Raw genomic sequence first — 18,232 nt, forward strand, 5'->3', positions numbered from 1 at the left:
AATCTCTGTCTTACCATTACATAATCTATCTGATACCTTTTAGTATCTCCAGGGTTCTTCCATGTATACAACCTTCTTTCATGATTCTTAAACCAAGTGTTAGTTATGATTATGTTGTGCTCTGTGCAAAATTCGACCAGGCGGCTTCCTCTTTCATTTCTGTCCCCCAATCCATATTCACCTACTATGTTTCCTTCTCTCCCTTTTCCTACACTCGAATTCCAGTCACCCATGACTATTAAATTTTCGTCTCCCTTCACAATCTGAATAATTTCTTTTATTTCATCATACATTTCTTCAATTTCTTCGTCATCTGCAGAGCTAGTTGGCATATAAACTTGTACTACTGTAGTAGGTGTGGGCTTCGTATGTATCTTGGCCACAATAATGCGTTCACTATGCTGTTTGTAGTAGCTTACCCGCATTCCTATTTTCCTATTCATTATTAAACCTACTCCTGCATTACCCCTATTTGATTTTGTGTTTATAACCCTGTAGTCACCTGACCAGAAGTCTTGTTCCTCCTGCCACCGAACTTCACTAATTCCCACTATATCTAACTTCAACCTATCCATTTCCCTTTTTAAATTTTCTAACCTACCTGCCCGATTAAGGGATCTGACATTCCACGCTCCGATCCGTAGAACGCCAGTTTTCTTTCTCCTGATAACGACATCCTCTTGAGTAGTCCCCGCCCGGAGATCCGAATGGGGGACTATTTTACCTCCGGAATATTTTACCCAAGAGGACGCCATCATCATGTAATCATACAGTAAAGCTGCATGCCCTCGGGAGCATAAGGGAGCAATTCACAGGAATGGGGGAAATAAATCCAGTTTAGGTGATATAATAAAATGAAATACACTAGTGCTCATGAATTAACAATAATGCTGATACATGGTGAAACAACGCTCTGGTGGGCAGTTTGCAAGTTTAAATCACCTCGGGGTATGACCATGTGATGCAACTGACCTGCGGTCGTCGCACGGTGGTGCTGGCAGCAGTCCACATACGCAGAGGTACAGCGAGAGCAGCAAGTACAAGTGCAGACATTTTCAGACGTGCTAATGGCGACTGTGTGTTGAAAATGGCTCAAAGAACACACATTGATGGCCTTATGAGGAGTAGAATACTAGGGTGACTGGAGGCTGGTCAAACACAGCAGGTCATAGCACGGGCCCTCAGTGTGATCTCAAGATTATGACAACAATTCCAGCAGACACGAAACATGTCCAGGCACTGCAGTATGGAACGTTCACAGTGTACGACACCACAAGAAGATCGCTATCTCACCATCAGTGCCCGCCGACAGCCATGAAGTACTACAGGTGGCCTTGCCAAAGACCTTACCGCAGCCACTGGAACTGCTGTCTCCAGACATACAGTCTACAGATGACTGAGCAGACATGGTTTAGTCGCCTCGAGACCTGCATGGTAAATTCCACTGACCCCTAGTCACAGGAGAGCCTATAAAGCCTGGTGTCAAGAACACAGTACATGGTCATTGGAACAATCATCCCAGGTTATGTTCATGGACGAGTCCAGGTGTAGCCTGAACAGTGATTCTCACTGGGTTTTCACCTGGCGTGAACCAGGAACCAGATACCAACCCCTTAATGTCCTTGAAAGGGACCTGTATGGAGGTCGTGGTTTGATGGTGTGCGGTGGGATTATGATTGGTGCATGTACCCCTTGCAGGTCTTTGACAGAGGAATTGTAATGGGTCAGGTGTATTGGGACGTCATTTTGCACCAGTATGTCCGCCTTTTCAGGGGTGCCGTGGGTGCCACCTTGCTCCTGATAGATGATAACGCACGGCCCCACAGAGCTGCCATCGTGGAGGAGTACCTTGAAACAGAAGATATCAGGCGAATGGAGCGGCCTGCCTGTTCTCCAGACCTAAACCCCATTGAGCACGTCTGGAATGCTTTCGATCGACGTATCGCTGCACATCTTCAAAATGCCTAGGACACTTCAGGAGCTCCGACAGGCACTGGTGCAAGAATGGGAGGCTATACCCCAGCAGCTGCTCAACCACCTGACTCAGGGTATGCCAACCCGTTGTACGGCCTGTGTATGTGTGCATGGTGATATCCTGTCAGAGTACATGTGCAGGAAACAGTGGTGCTTTGTAGCACATGTGTTTTGGGAAGGTTTTCTCAACTTACCACCAATACCATGGACTTACAGATCTGTGTCATGTGTGTTCCCTATGTGCCTATGCTATTAGTGCCAATTTTGTGTAGTGCCACGTTGTGTGGCACCACATTCTGCAACTATCCTTAATTTATGATCATGAGTGTATATGACTTCTTATAAACAGGATCATCATCTCCACTGTAAGACTGTTCTAAAAGAAATTATGTTCATCAAGTAAACAAAAGCAAATGGTATTTACCCTCAGTATCAAGATCAACAGCCAAATTCTGAAATATGTCCATGTGTGATGAATGGGCAATTGTAGACATATTTGGTGTAAGCCCCTTGTTGCGAATGTATGCAATGGCTTGCGTTCCCACATATAACACCAAAGCATTCATCAAGGGTATGTTGTACCGCATTCCAGGTTCATTGGATACCTGCAAGTTGCTTCTTAGCTCTGAAAGAAATGTTACTGGTGCTCTAGCTTTGAGATATGAATCCAAATCCTGGAACAAAGACAATATGTACAGATTAATGTTGTTTAATGAGCCACTACAGTAAACAAAGAACATTAGACAACAAGTGATGCTACAAATGTTTGGCTTACTTTCTTGAAACTCATTGGCTGAATCATGGAAGCAAAATTTGTTATTACTCTTGGAGCATGAATAATTTCTGGTAACATATCCACTTTCAGATTTGGTGTGAATGGATCTGGCAGTCTCATATTTCTTGGAAATGCAGACAATATTAAATTTCTCATCTGAAAAGGTATAAAACAATTTATATTTATCATTTCACAACTACTAAAATAAATAATAAGTAGTTGCTGTGAGATGTTATACCTGTATGCAATTTGGAGGTATTACATCACAAAATCCATAATGATAATCACATAAAAATTCTGGGAAGTCGTGAAGGAGCACTAGTAACACTCTCAGTGTTCCTTTGTACAGCAGTGTTACTGGCTTCGCTAGTTCTGCATTACGGAGGAAGGGTGCCAAAAACTTAAACAGATCTATGAGAAGCTGGGCGTACATTCCCCATCCCTAAAAAATGGAAACAAATACCAAGAAACACCATCACTTCATCATAAATTTAACACCAATAAAGAAATCCAGGTAGAGTACAAGATTTTTTTATAAAGGAAATCAGTGAGGGTATGTAAATTCATAGGCTTCCACAGCTAGTGCCAATTTGAAAAAAAATCTTATTGGTATCCAGCTGCATTATTATAAAACACAAAAACATGGTTGAAATGTCCATGGCACAGTGTTCTATAACGATGTACATTAACATGTCGAGGCTAGTCACAAGATCCCACACACATCAACAATCTAGTTCCTGATTATTTTGTTTATGGTCCAAGTATGTCTTTCACAGTGGTGAACTACTTTTCTTCTTTACAATGTCAAAAATTCTAGTTTTGTCGCACTTTCCAATTACAAAACAAATTGCAGATGCCAACAACCACTTTGCTATACATCTAAAACTTACACCTTCCAATAATTAAGGTGTCAAACTAGAAAATACTACTAAATGTCTCAATATAAGCAATACTTTAGTTGGGAACCGAGACCTAATTGTTGAAGGTATACACTGTGCAAATGCATAACAAAGGTCCATTCAAAATACAAGAAACAGAAACACATCGTGCATCACAAAAAAAATTGAAACCCAAACGTGTTCCAGTACCAAACAACAACCACAATAATCTCCCTCTAACATACAACTCATATAATAACCACAATGGTAAAGTAAGAGACCTTAAACGGTCAAAAGCAGAGGTGAAAACTCAAACTGATTTTCAACACATTACATACAAATTCTTTTAAGACCAGATTCTAACTCTTGAACATACCTTCTGCTGAGGGGTAAGTGCTAGCATCCTTCCAATAAACACACGATGGGAGATGAGTTCCAACCAAGCATAAGCAAAACCTGGAGCTTTTGCTGGTCGCAGAATGTGCATTGTATGACAGAATGCAGTCAACACCTAATAACAAAAAATAAAGGAGTAGATTAACTAGACCAGCTTTTTCCAATATTCATATAATGATACAATAGAAAACTATTCCATTCTTACAATGAGAGCAATAAATATATACTTCAGCAGTATTTTGGCTAGAAAAGGAGAAATGTGTCATGCTCACTGTTAAAACAGATTTCACAAACAATAACAAAAACAACATTAAGAAAAGGCATTGTTATATTGCACAAACCTGGAAATTTATGGCTTCTAAGATTGGTTCTGGTGCATTCAGTTCCAAAAACAGCATTATAAATATACGGTGATATGGTAATTGCTGAAAATCTGCTAAGCGATTGTCATGATCTTGCAGCAGAACTCCTGCTACAATTCCTAGCACCTAGAAATATAAAATTAATGACATGTTTATAAATCTTTGAACCATCATCATCATATCATCATCATCATTAACAATTCAGTCGGTTATAGAATAACCTTAGTGCAAATATTTTCTTTCTTGCAGGTAAACCACATACCTTATTTAACAGGTTGATTTTTGTTGTTGTATTTGATGCATCTCCTGAATGTTTCACTAACAGAGCAATGAGACGTACAAATGCATCTAATGTGTGAAAACATTTTGCACGAACCATTGTCGGTGAACCATTTTGTTCAGCAAGTGCTCGATAACAAACATCCACACACATTTGTGTACTCAGTCGGAAAAAACGTGTAATGAGATCATCTGTTTTAAGAATTCCGTGGCCATTCATCTGCAACAATAAGAAAAAAGTACACATTCAGTAAGCATTGTGCGCCAATGAATTTTTGTCATCACAGGCTGCTCTGGGGACAAATTTTGTAAAACATGTTTAACCCAAGTAGTGAAGCAAATGGTACAGAAAAAGGCTGATCCCTAATTTAATGGACTTTAATTTTACCTTTTTATTTCACTACCATAAGAGCAGTTGGCCAGTATCCAAGTAGTAATCATATACAAGAGGACTTCAAAAAGTAAGTAACACATTACTGTGGCAGGACAAGTAACTATTACTGAATGCTGCTTTAAGTTGCAAAGTGACACAGATACATAGTACAATTTTTCAAAATTCAAGTCTCTTCAAACAATCAGAATGTTCCAACAATCATCCTATTCCTCAACAATAAAAATCATCTCCTTGGTTACCGAGTAATTTGAGAATTATTGTGTGAATGTCCACACCATCAGAAAATCTGTGACTGCTGCGAATCAGTTACTCAGTTGCCTGGACACTTTCATCAGTGGTCTATGTCAATGGCATTCCTTCCCAATCACCATCATCTATGTCTGTGTGGACTTCGTCAAACTGTTGACATCATTTAATTACGGCTGGATGCAACATTGTGTTTGGTCCATACACTGCCAGAAATTCATGGTGACTCTTTATGCTTATATGTTTTACCCCACATGCTTTAACTTTGGGGTACATTACCAGTTGCTGTGCCATTTCACTCCCACATTGTGATACACCTGTTATCCGTACCGCAACAGAACTGTAACTGTACAATGCCTTGAATATGTACTCTCTTATGACAGTGTGCCACTCACTCAAGTAATACAATGGTCTGGAATGAGGGACGACCTGTAACTTACTTTCTGAAGTCCTCTTGTACAAGCATAAAATATTGTCATAATTCCAGAAAAATTTGGTGACAATGTGGTAGAGGTTTGTAATTCTGTGTAGCTGTCCAGTGACCCTACTTAAAATCAGAATGAACTGTGTCTTTTTTCAATCACAAGGGCACTACCTTGTGATAGTTACAAAAAACTGACAGTTGTTAGAGAAGGGGGGAGGGTGTTCTTGTATTAGATGTAGAATTTAATGACTAGTGCTTCTAGTCTGGAAACTTCAGTTTTTCAATTTCACACTCCTCATTTTCTATATCTATAATTTACATTTGCGTGTGATGCTCAAAAGTGCAGTTTTCGAAGATATAATTTAGCATTTATGCACTGTTTTATTATTTTAAAATTTGACAGCTGCATAATGAGTATCCAAAACCAGAAACCGATTTTGCAAAAGACTATCTTCTTAAAAAGTATTTTTAGATAACCAAGAAAGCATGAAGTGAGCTACTGCTTGAGTTAAGCCTGTTTGTGGACCCCAGTAGACAAAACCTGCCTTTCTACCATCACACAGTATCATCAGTAGAAGCAAAGCTGACTGAGCTTGACTGAATATTCTAATTCAATTCACAGTAACAGGAAGACATGCACAGTTAAAGTGTCATGCCATTCACACATATCTAGGGTAGAGAGCTGTTATAGGAAATTTTGAAAGACAGTAGCAGTCCTGCAATAATTACAGAGGAGCTACAACACTGACGAAGGGCGAAGGTCATGGTGCGCTTGACAAGGGTGATAGAAACCAGCCCAAGCACATAAATGGTACAGTTGTTCTTAGCCAGATAGAAGGGGCAAGACTAAAGGATAACATAGGACCCCAGCTGCATTTCCAGCAAGCAGGTTTTCACTAAGTTTACACCACTTATGACAACATGGTAGTAGTGACGAGTTGTTAAAAACAGGAAAAGCTTACAGAAGCCAGATAGACTGAAATTAAGAGAAGCAGGTTATTAATCAACGAGAATACATGCAACATAGTGGGGCCAACCTTCCACCTATCGCCACAATTATAGGGATCACGCAACTGAATGTAGCACAATCACTGTTGTATTGGCCAGAAGTACCTTTGGAATTATCGCCAGTGTCAAACATAACATTTCTAAATCAAACTTTAGAACCTGACCTCATCCATTCCATGGATGGATTCATTGTTGCACACGAAAGATGCATTTCAGCCAAGCATTACTGTAGCATATAGAGCAGTTCAGAGAAGGTTAACGATACATGACAGTGATTTTGAATGCTGTAATACAAAGTGCCACAGTGGCTCTCACTCTGCTGAGCTGAGAGAGATATTTTAGTGTGAATGCAAAAAAGGTGTAATTTAGGGTTACAAGGTAATGAGGCAGCAGCACTATTACAAAGGTCAAAACTGCCAAAAGAACAAAACAAGTGTGATAAATAGACTCCTCAGGAAACTAGTAATAATCAGTGTACAAAGAAAGATTGGATACAGTATCTAACCCATGAGGGTGATAAAAGTCATGGGATATCTCCTAATATCCTGTCGGACATCTTTCTGCCTGGTGTAGTGCAACTCAACGTGGCGTGGACTCAGCAAGTTGCTGGAAGTCCCCCTGCAGAAATAATGGGCCACACTGCCTCTATAGCCGCCATAATTGAGACAGTGTTACCAGTGCACGAGTTTGTGCATAAACTGGCCTCTTGATTACTTCCCACTTCAACAGGATTAGTGTCGGACAATCTGGTTGGCCAAATCATTCGCTTGAACTATCTGATGTGGCGCACTGCCATCCATAAAAATTACATCATTGTTTGGGAACATGAAGTCCACCAATGGTGGCAAATGGTTTCAAAGTACCCAATCAATCATTAACAGTCAATGATCTGTTCAGTTGGGCCAGTGGACACAGATCATTCCATCTAAACACAGCCACACCATTGTGGAGCCACCACCAACTTGCACAGTACCTTGATGACAAATGGGTCCCATAGCTTTCTGGGGTCTGCATCATACCTTAACCTCACCATAAGCTCTTACAAACTGAAATTGGGCCTATCTGAGAAGGCCATGGTTTTCCAGTTGCCTAGGGCGCAGCCAATATGCTCGAGGGCTAAGGAGAGGCACTGCAGGTGATGTCATGCTGTTATCCAAGGCACTCTGGTTGGGCATCTGCTGCCACAGCCCATTAAAGCCAAATTTCGCTGCACTGTCCTACTGGATATGTTCCACATTGATTTCTGCGGTGCTTCTTGTCTGTCACCACTGACAACTCTACACAAACACCGCTGCTGCTGATCATTAAGTGAAGGCTGTCGGCCAATGTGCTGTCTGTGGTGAGAGGTAATACCTGAATTTTTATATTCTTGGCACACTCTTGACACTGTGGATCTCTGAATATCCAATTCCCCAACAATTTCCGAAATGGAATGACCCACACTTCTAGCCCCACCTACCTACCATTTCACCTTCAAAGTCTGTTAATTTTCGTCATGCAGCCATAATCACATTAGAAACCTTTTCCCATGTATCACCTGAGCGCAAATGACAGCTCCGCCAATGCACTGCGCTTTTTATAGCTTGTGTGCACAATGCTGTCGCTATCTGTACATGTGCATATCACTATCCCATGACTCTTGTCACCTCAGTTTATAGTATACAATGAAACTTTTTTTAAAGTCAACCCGAGGAACCAGGTCTTGTTCACAGAGCGGCAATGTAGTGCACTGACCACATATGGGTGAATTAGTGTGAGCCTGAGCGGCGTATTGCAGATGTGCCAACAACAGGAGAGTGCGGAATGCTGTTATTGTAATAATTCAACAGGGCCAACACAATGTTGTGAGGTATGTTAGGTTACTGAAAGAGTGATACTGGACAAACTAGTGCAGCTAACAGCAAGGTAAATTTCCACACTGGCAGTGGCATTGGTATTTTAAGATACACAACTGGTAGCGGACCATATGCACAACAAGCATGTCACTGCAGACTATAAGTACTGGACTTTTGTAACGAAAATATTCTCAGGCTTGCAGCTCTACAAGAACTAAGGGAATGTGCCGGTTGAGGTCACTACATGGACCTGTCAGTAGAAGTCACACGTTGAAGGCCATGGCGTGGCAACAGCTCGTGGACTTAGTGCCACGGCACAGTAGGCCACCCCTGGTCTACTCCAGCAGTGCCTCTGATTCTTGCTAAGGGAAAAACAGTTGCTCCCCTTGAACACCAACTGCCCTCCACCACTGCAGACAAGCGCCACACTTCCTCCACTGTGAAGGAGCTGAGGTGCCGCCTGGAGCTGCAGTAGGTATGGCATCATCGAGTGTACGTGCCATGCCACTGGCGCAGAAGATTCATTGTTGGCTTACATAATGAGTCTGCCAGTGCACAGCTCAGACTCTGCATCAGCAGCACGGGATACGCAAGCAGCCAGCCCAGCATAACCTAGAAGACAGCTGACCCCTCAGTGTTCTACACAGTGCAGATGTTTCAACAGAGAGATTGTTAACTTTCCAGCTGCCTTTCTCGAGCCTCCTGGGCTCCTCCTCACCCTTGACTGTCCAACTCTTGCCATCTAGGCTCATAGCTGCCACAACAACAGAAGTGAGGATGTTGACCATATGTAACAACACAAATGCTTGAGACAGGAAAGACCAACAGGAATGCTCGACATAAAATTAAGACACCACTATGCAGTGTAGATATGAACAGTTGACTGGACTGATATGCTGCTAAGCTCAGTCAGACCAATATAAAAGTCAATGAAGTTGTATAAAAAATAGCTGTTTGTTTTCTCAGCTGAAGAGCTTCAATGCTCAAGTTTTACGCAAGTCAGCAACAGGTCAGAAACATAGCAGGGATCCATCTGTCCTGGTAACAGAACTTCCAGAAACATATGCAACAGACACTGGCAGGTGAAGCTGCTATGATGACAATCTTTTGTTTCAAGAATGAAATTTTAATTCTGCAGTGCAGTGTGTGCTGATAAGAAACTTCCTGGCAGGCCCCAGGCTGTGGCTAAGCCACGTCTCCACAATATTCTTACTTTCAGGACTGCAAGTTTTGCAGGAGAGCTTCTGTGAAGTTTGGAAGGCAGGAGAAAATGTACTGGTAGAAGTAAAGCTGTGGGGATGGATTGTGAGCTGTGCTTGGATAACTCAGTCAAAAGAGCACTGGCCTGCGAGAGGCAAAGATCCCGAGTTCGAATCTTCATCTGGCACACAGTTTTGATCTGCCACGAGGTTTCGCAATCTTTTGCTAGTTTTGGGGAGCCAGTTTCTAAATGTTATAACAAATGAGCACTCCAAGAAAGATACACTAACACACAGATGGTCAGAGAAACTATGTCAAGAAACCAGATAGGAATGGCAAAACTTTCACCCATGTATGGCATACCACCCTGCTTTGAGTCTTAGCATACTACAACTGTTAATCTTTTTTTACGTATATAAACTGAAGTGGTGAGTGAAAATTTTTAGCAAGGTCGAGACTCGAACCTGGGTCCCCTCACGGCAGTTCACACTACTGCACAAATTATCCTGGCATGCCTTCCTCCTCGAACCAAATTCTCACTGCCGCCCCAGTCTACTTTAAATTCCCCCGTTACATATGAACACAATTGCCGAGGCTCTCCATGTTCTGGAATAACAACTCAGCATCAAACATAAATGGGGGATCCAGCCTGAAACCCAGGTGCAGGGACTTACACAAATGTAATAACACAATTTCAGTGAAAATTTGGATCGAGGAGGGAGGCGTGCCTGGATAATCCGTGCAGTTATGTGAACTGCTGTGCCAAGGTGGCTTAATGACTAATGCACCTGCTTCATAAGCAGACGACACTGGTTCAATTCCTTGCCTTGGCACAAATTTTCCTCACCACTTCAGTCTATATACATAAAATCTTATATGAGGCAGTAGTCTCAAATTTATTCATTTCATTTGTACAACTACTAATCATCAGCACAGAACAGATGAAACAGCATCTAAGAAGAATAAAAATAATACTAAAAAGCTAAAAAATTAAATACACAAATTGTGTGTAAAAATATTTGTACACCTACTGCAAAACTACGAAGATTCTCTCCAGATAGTTACTATGAAGACAAATATGCAGACTTGAGGTTTGAAGTGCTGTGATGTGTATTTCATTTGTGATGTATACAAAACTGAAAATACAGCACACACTGTGTCAAACAAAAACAACAAATAATCATCTATTTATGATATGGAATTTTTCATATCGACAATACCGTTCATAGTGACATCACTTTTAACGACGTATTGGCTATAACAATGAAATCTGACAGTTCTGTGTAAATCCTATGCAAAAGACTATTTAAAAAATCATTAAGTACAACATTGCTTACTGTTACTTATCATATAAAACAACAGATTCTTTATTAAATTTTCAGAGAAATGTATCAGCTATAATGTCCATTGTCCATTTTTTTCTCACATATATGGGTATTACTAACAACAATGTAACACTTATTTTCAAACTCTTGCTTTCTGTAGACCATTGGTTTCAAGTCAGTATGTGTGTTAGACAGTCAATGCAAGTTGTCAAAGAGAGAGAGAGAGAGAGAGAGAGAGAGAGAGAGAGGAAAGTATTTAATACTGAAAACAGTCACACATAATATGGTGATTAGAAAATGGAGAAACAAATGTCAGCACTGCACAGGAACTGGATGTCTGACAATCAACGATTTCTACAATTTTGAAGGGCAGAGAGAGAATACAGTCTCTTTCCAAATAAAATTCTTTAACAACCAAGTGGGTGATACCATCTGAGTGCAAAGATATTTAAGAAGCCCTGCTTACATGGTTCAAGCTGCAAAGACCAAACAATGTGCCAATCAATGGACCTATTCTTCAAGCGAAAGCCAACAAATTTGCATGTCTGGTGGGAAAAACGAACTTCAATTCTTCTTCATCTTATGTACAATGTTTTCGAGGTTGCCATAATATGATTACCGAGATAATCTGTGGCAGCGCTGCTGGTGTATCTGATGGCGCAACAGATGAATGGCTATATAAGAAGTGTCCTGTTCTGTGTGTGGGCTGAAAGCCAGATGATATATTCAATGCAAACGAAACTGGCTTGTTTTACAACATGACCCCAGATTGGATATTGAAATTTAATGATGAACAGTGTTCAAGAGGGAAAATGCCTAAGGTAAGAATCATAGTTATGGCTGCAGAGAATGTGACAGTATCATTTAAAGAAGAGCTCTTGGTGATCAGAAAATCAAGAAACCCTAGATACATCATCACTCCCTACCTGTAGTTCATGAAAACAATGCAAGATCTTGGATGACATCTAACATTTCTGTGAAATGGCTGAATAACCGGGACTCTCAGCCAATATCAAAGAAACAAAAAATTATTCTCCTGGTAGATATCTGCCCTGCTCATCCAGTAGTTGACAATCTGCAGTGCATACAGCTTGTGCGTTTACCTCCAAACATCACTTCAGTTCAACAACCTATGGGTCAGTGAGTTATAAAAACTCTGAAAATGCAGTACAAGAAACACCAAATGATGAACATTTTACAAAAAATCTAAGAAGGTAAAGAAAAAGTTTTCAACCGTATTGATGCAATTTTAATATCTGAAGTGTGGGAAAGAGTTACACTTTGTCCAAGTGAACAAGTCTTACCGTGTAAGCCTAAGTGACTGAAGACCTCTCTGGGGAACACCACCTTGATGAAGCACTGTTTGCGCAGGTGGAGAGGCTTGAGTACGCGTACCTGTGTGAAGCTGAGGGCTATGCCGAAAGTAGAGGATCTACCGCTGGAAAGGCCTCAGCCGATGGATCAGACACTCCTAGTCCTCCCTAACTCCCTGACCCAACCCAAGGTGTGATGCGATCTATGCCGAGAGGTGCATGGCACATGGGAAGATGTGCTGCAAATGGAGCCTCAGGGATACTGGGCTACCTTCCTGATTAAGTAGCCTTACACCGCACAGTGTATTCTTGGTGTGGACCTTGTGGATCCCCAAATCTCGTGGGACCAAAATGGACACAACTAAAGAAAACAGAAAAACAAACTGAGGGGCAAATTGAGACCTCAGATATCCAAACATCGGGGTCAGTACCAATGGAAGGCATTCCCACTACTGAATCAGGGTCTAGACCTGAGCCAGAATTGGAAACTGCAACCGAGAAGCTAGATCAGATTAAGATCAAAGGCTTGTCTGGAGCCCGGAGGAGGAAACTACTCGGGGAACAGAGGAAAAAGGAAGGGAAAGAATGGTTTCCTAAAGACAAGGGAAGGTAATTAAAGGGACTTGAACCTAAGACCCCCAGAAAGAAACTGTCTCAGGTTGAAGGGGATACGCAAACCCCCAATACATCAAAGATACCCCAATACGTCAAAGACTGGTAGCAAGCAAATAAGGGAGGAATCAAAGACTCCCTCCTCCCTGGATATATGAGTCCCAAAAAAACCAAGGCAAGAAATACGGAAACAGACCTATAGTTAGGATGGCAGTTATCCAGGAAGGCTATTCAGTGGTGGCCATCACCTCGCAGGAGGAGGAATTGGTACAGATGGTCTTCTTCGAAAAGATTGGGGGGGGGGGGGGGGGGATACTGGCCCAGGACCCAACTTCAAGAGGGTCTATCTAACTCGTGGTGCCCTTATTTTTGTCTGTGATGGGGTGCACGTGGTGGAATGGCTCAAGGAAAAGGTGCCCAAAGATATCCCTGTGGGAAAATGCGAAGCTCCTGGTTAAGACTGCAGTGGAGCTTCTTAAGAATGCAAAGATATCAATAGGGGTACCAAAATCCTTAAGGGAGTCTCTCCTAAGACTCTGTTAGGGAAAATAGGGGCCAAGAACCCGAAAGTCTTGACAGAAGAATGGAGAGTGATCAACCAGAAGGCTGCACCAGAAGCACAAACCCTGGTAGTGGAGGTCGGAGAGAAGTCCCTGAAGGCAAATGTTTTTAGGATTCTCGCAGGTCACCGTCAGGGTTCTCAAAGACTTCAAAGACGGCACCATGATGGAGACTGGAGGTGCTGCAGATTAACCAACAGCACTGTAAAGGGGCCTCTGCTTCCCTGAGTCACGGCCTGGGAAGGCAGGAAGTGGACATAGCCCTGATACAAGAACCCTATTTATATAAGGGGGTGTATTGGGCCTCAGTGGCACTGGACATAAACTGATTTATGCTAGAAATCTAAGAAACTCCAGAACATGCATCTATGTAAGAAATGGAATTTCCTTCATGCCAATGATGGATTTCTGCTCTAGGGACTTAGTGACCATTAAAATGCAGGAATGTGAGGAAAGTATCTTGAGGGAAATTGTTTTGGCCTCAGCATAACTTCCTTACGAAGACAGCTCTCCTTCTCCCTCGGAGGTGAGGAGACTGGTAGAGACTTGCCATCAGCAAGGTGTTAACTGCTGATGGAATGCGATGCCAATGCCCACAACCTAGTGTGGGACAGCAAGGACACCAACAGTAGTGGTGAGTAGCTTCTTGAATTTCTTTTAGCTAACAACTTAAAGGTCCTGAATAGAGGCAATGAACCTACATTCAGGAATAGCAGAAGGGAAGAAGTAATTGACATAACCTTCAGTTCCATGATGATGGGCAGCTATGTCAAACAATGGCATGTGGTGTCTGAGCCATCCTCATCGGACCACATGTACATTAAATTCAAGGTTGAAATGGGTATCAGATAGACCATGACCTATAGGAATCCCAGGAAAACAGACTGGGAGACGTATAGGAGGGACCTCGATTTAGGCTTATCGGAAATTAAAACCGTGATAAGGAATCCAGTAGAATTTGAGGAAGTAGCAGAGGCTGTTACCTCTACCATAGTGGCCTCATATCAGGACAACTGTACAATCACCAAGAAGTGCACAAATAGGAATGTGCCTTGGTGGAATAACAACTTGGAAATGCAAAGAAAACAGGTATAGAGACTGTTCAATATTGCCAGACATAAAGGACAATGTGCTAAATATTGTGAAACTGTTGTCAACTATAATCTTGCAATCAGACAAGCAGCAAAGGAGGCATCCCGGAAGGCATTCCATGAGGAAGTGGAGAGCACGGCTGCACAAGTCAGACTTCACAAGATTTTCACTAGAGTACCAACAATCCAGGAGGAACGTTGAGGAAGGAGGATGGGGAATATACAAAGACAGCACATGAGATGCTGTAGCAGCTCCTCAAAAGTCACTTTCCTCAATATGCTCTGCCAGACAACACAGACCAGAATGTGATCCTGGAGAGACAATGGTTCTCAGGCACTCGAAGAGAGGACTGGGAATCAGCCAAGGAGTGCGTGAACTCTAATAAAATCCAATGGGCGGTGGGAACATTCTAGCTGTTCAAGTCACCTGGCCCAGATGGAATTTTTCCAGCTCTTCTGGAACAGGCTGGAGAGAAGCTCATAAGAGTAATATGCAGGCTGTCCAAGGACAGCCTAGCAGTAGGAATCATTCCCAATGTTTGGAGGGCAGTGAACGTTGCTCTGATTCCAAAGCCAAGGGTAAGGATATGAGACCAATGTGTCTGTCCTCCTATATTCTCAAAACATTGGAAAAACTGGTTAATGTATATGTTGGGGAGAGGAGGCTAAATAGGGCCCCTCTACATTCAAACCAACACACATATTAACTAGGTAAATCATGCGAGACAGCTCTCCACCAACTCATCGGGAAGGTGGAGAAAGCACTTTACTTCCAAGAAATTGTCCTCTGCACCTTCCTAGATATCGAGGGGGCCTTCAGTAACACGACCTTCGATTCCATGGTAAGAGCAGCAGAGGTGCATGACCTGGGGACCACTATATGCAGGTGGACTAGTGCCATGCTTAGCAGAAGGAAGGTAGAGGCTACCATGATGAATGAAAAGATGGTAATTAACACCACTAGAGGCTGCCCACAAGGAGTTTTGTCCTCTCTATTGTGGAATCTAGCAGCGAACGAACTCATTGAGGAATTAAATTCTGGACAGTGGTTCTGCCAAGGATACGCACATGACCTTGTGATAGTAATACTTGGCAAATTTACTGACACAGTTAGAAATATGGCACAAGGATGTTTGGACATTGTGCAAAATTCGTGCATGAAACAGGATCTGAGGGTTAATCCTAAGAAGACTGTTGCGGTGCCATTTACGAAGAGACATATTCGACACTCAAGTTGGAATCTAAAGCTCTCCGATTGAACTCAACCTGTGAAGGGGATAGTGAAATATCTAGGGGTTACCTTAGCTTCTCATCTAACGTTGACCCCTCACATTAAGAGCATCTGCTCAAAGGCAAAAAGTACTCCAGTGAGTACTAGAAGGGCTTGTGGCAAAAACTGGGGCCCAAGCCCCAGGGGTATGCACTGGACATACACCACAGTGGTCAGACCTAGGATTTCCTACCGGGCCATAGTGTGGTGGAAGAAAGGAGAACAGCGGGTTGCAGCTAAGGAGCTTGCTAAGATGTAGAGATAACAGGCAGAATTAGCAGCACACCATCCCCTGGAGTGGAAGCCATGCTGGACATACCTCCACTACACCTTTGGGTCAAGGTGGAGGCAGCAGCTGGAGCACACAGACTTAAAACTGGCAAAAACTAGGTTTCATTCGGATATTCAGAATCACACACTAAGATAGTGAGTGAGGTAAATATAGGATTGGCTGGGAAAATGCCTGCTGACTATATAATAATTCACAACTGCTTCGACAATCCTTACAATATAATAATTAGAAGGAGGGAGCAGTGGGAAAAAACAGTTCGACACTGCACAGGGGACATTGTTTGGTTCACTGATTGGTCAAAAATAGACCAAGGCGTTGGGGCAGAGGTGTAAGGGGTTCAGCCAAGACTGGAGGGCATCATCTCTCTAGGAAAACTGGCCTTTGTATTCCAAGCTGAAATTACTGCAATCAGGGCAAGTGTGGAGGAGAATATGTGTAGGAGCTACAAGGATTGTAGCATGCTACATCTATTCAGACAGCCAGGCAGCCCTGAAATCATTGGCAGCTCCTGCAGCAAGATCTAAGATTGTTGCAGAATGCCACAGGGCTCTGGTGGAGCTAGGGGGAAGCAATAGGGTAAACCTAGTGTGGGTCCCTGGCCACTCGGGGATCTGTGGCAATGAACAAGCAGACAGATTGACTAGGATAGGGGCAACAACTCCATTTATTGGACCAGAACTTGTCCTGACGATCACCAAGGCTATGATCAAATGACAACTACCGAACTGGCTTAGGAAACAGCACGTAGGATATTGGACCACGGTCCATAAACAAGAACATGTTAAGGTAATGATGCCCAAGCCGTGTTTTAAAAGAAGAAAGAAGCTCTGTAATCCTGGGATTGAACAGGAAAGAGATCAAACTCATGACTGGACTGATGACTGGCCATGGGAATTTCAAAACACACACACACACACACACACACACACACACACACACACACACAATGGGTATAACTGAAGAGGACCCTAAATGTAGGATCTAAGATGAGGGTGAAGAAACTGAATCACACCTAATCTTCCAATGCCTGGCATTGGAGAGTAAAAGATACAGAATCTTCGTGATAATTAGATCTGAAGAAATTGTGTCTAACAAAAAACTGATAGAAGGACTCCTTGCACTGTTTAAGGGCACTGGTTGGCTTTACTAGATATACAGAGAGCAATACTGCACAATAAACTTAGTTACGGCGCGGGCAGTGGCGGGTTAGACCTAAGCTGTTTTAGCTTCCCTGTTAAAATCAAATCCAAAGCCCACATATGACTGAAGAACATGAACATTAACAAAATCATTTTTTGATGCTATCACTCAATGATGCTTTCAGTCCAATAAAAACTTCACAAAAATTTCTCATTTTCAAATAAGAGTTTAATACAAATGACAATAACAAAGTGTTAAAACAAATGCTTTGTCAGATGAAAAGTGCAACATACATCTTAAGCAAAAAAGGCAAACATCGATAACATATAAACTTAAGTAGGACAGTATACTGCAGTATGCATTTACGTACTGCAATTTAAAGTTAAAGCAACTGAATAAATACTGAACAACCCTGTCTTTGCTGTGATTATAAAAAAAACCTAGAAAATTAAATTCCAATATGTAACAATATAATGAAAAGGGAAGTTGTTACTATACAGCGGACATGCTGAGTTGCAGATAGGCACAACAAAAAGACTGTCACAAAGACTTGTGCCTATCTGTGACTCAGCATCTCTGCTATATGATAAGTAGCAACTTTCCTTTTCATAATATTGGTACATTCCATACTGGATTTTCCATAATTTAAATTCCAATATGTGTTATTTATCAAAGTGGAATAATAGCGCATTTGTTACTGATGTTTTGTGGTTGTGTGTGTTGGATATTTTCAATGTGTTAAGTACAGTAATCACAACTGTACAACATTTTAAAGAGAAATATATGAGAAAGTATAGGCCTTGGTGTATTAAGTAATGGGATGAAACTGTGTTATTCACTACTGTTATACTACACAGC

The 18,232-nt window shown here is 41.9% G+C and overlaps 1 protein-coding gene across 7 annotated transcripts in view; it reads right to left on the reverse strand.

The window, feature by feature from the left end:
* The window catches only part of LOC124796343 (CCR4-NOT transcription complex subunit 1), a 126,607-nt gene that overhangs the window by 11,368 nt on the left and 97,007 nt on the right, over positions 1-18,232 (reverse strand). For all 7 annotated transcript variants that reach the window (XM_047260484.1, XM_047260485.1, XM_047260480.1 and 4 more), the window contains exons 34-39: positions 4,648-4,884; positions 4,365-4,511; positions 4,004-4,138; positions 2,988-3,191; positions 2,750-2,905; positions 2,399-2,648 (exon numbers count right to left, since the gene is read on the reverse strand). In XM_047260484.1, coding sequence (XP_047116440.1) covers positions 2,399-2,648; positions 2,750-2,905; positions 2,988-3,191; positions 4,004-4,138; positions 4,365-4,511; positions 4,648-4,884 — 1,129 coding nt within the window. The remainder of the gene's footprint in view (positions 1-2,398; positions 2,649-2,749; positions 2,906-2,987; positions 3,192-4,003; positions 4,139-4,364; positions 4,512-4,647; positions 4,885-18,232) is intronic.

The sequence above is a fragment of the Schistocerca piceifrons genome, chromosome 4 (assembly GCF_021461385.2).
Source record: "Schistocerca piceifrons isolate TAMUIC-IGC-003096 chromosome 4, iqSchPice1.1, whole genome shotgun sequence".
NCBI lineage: Eukaryota > Metazoa > Arthropoda > Insecta > Orthoptera > Acrididae > Schistocerca > Schistocerca piceifrons.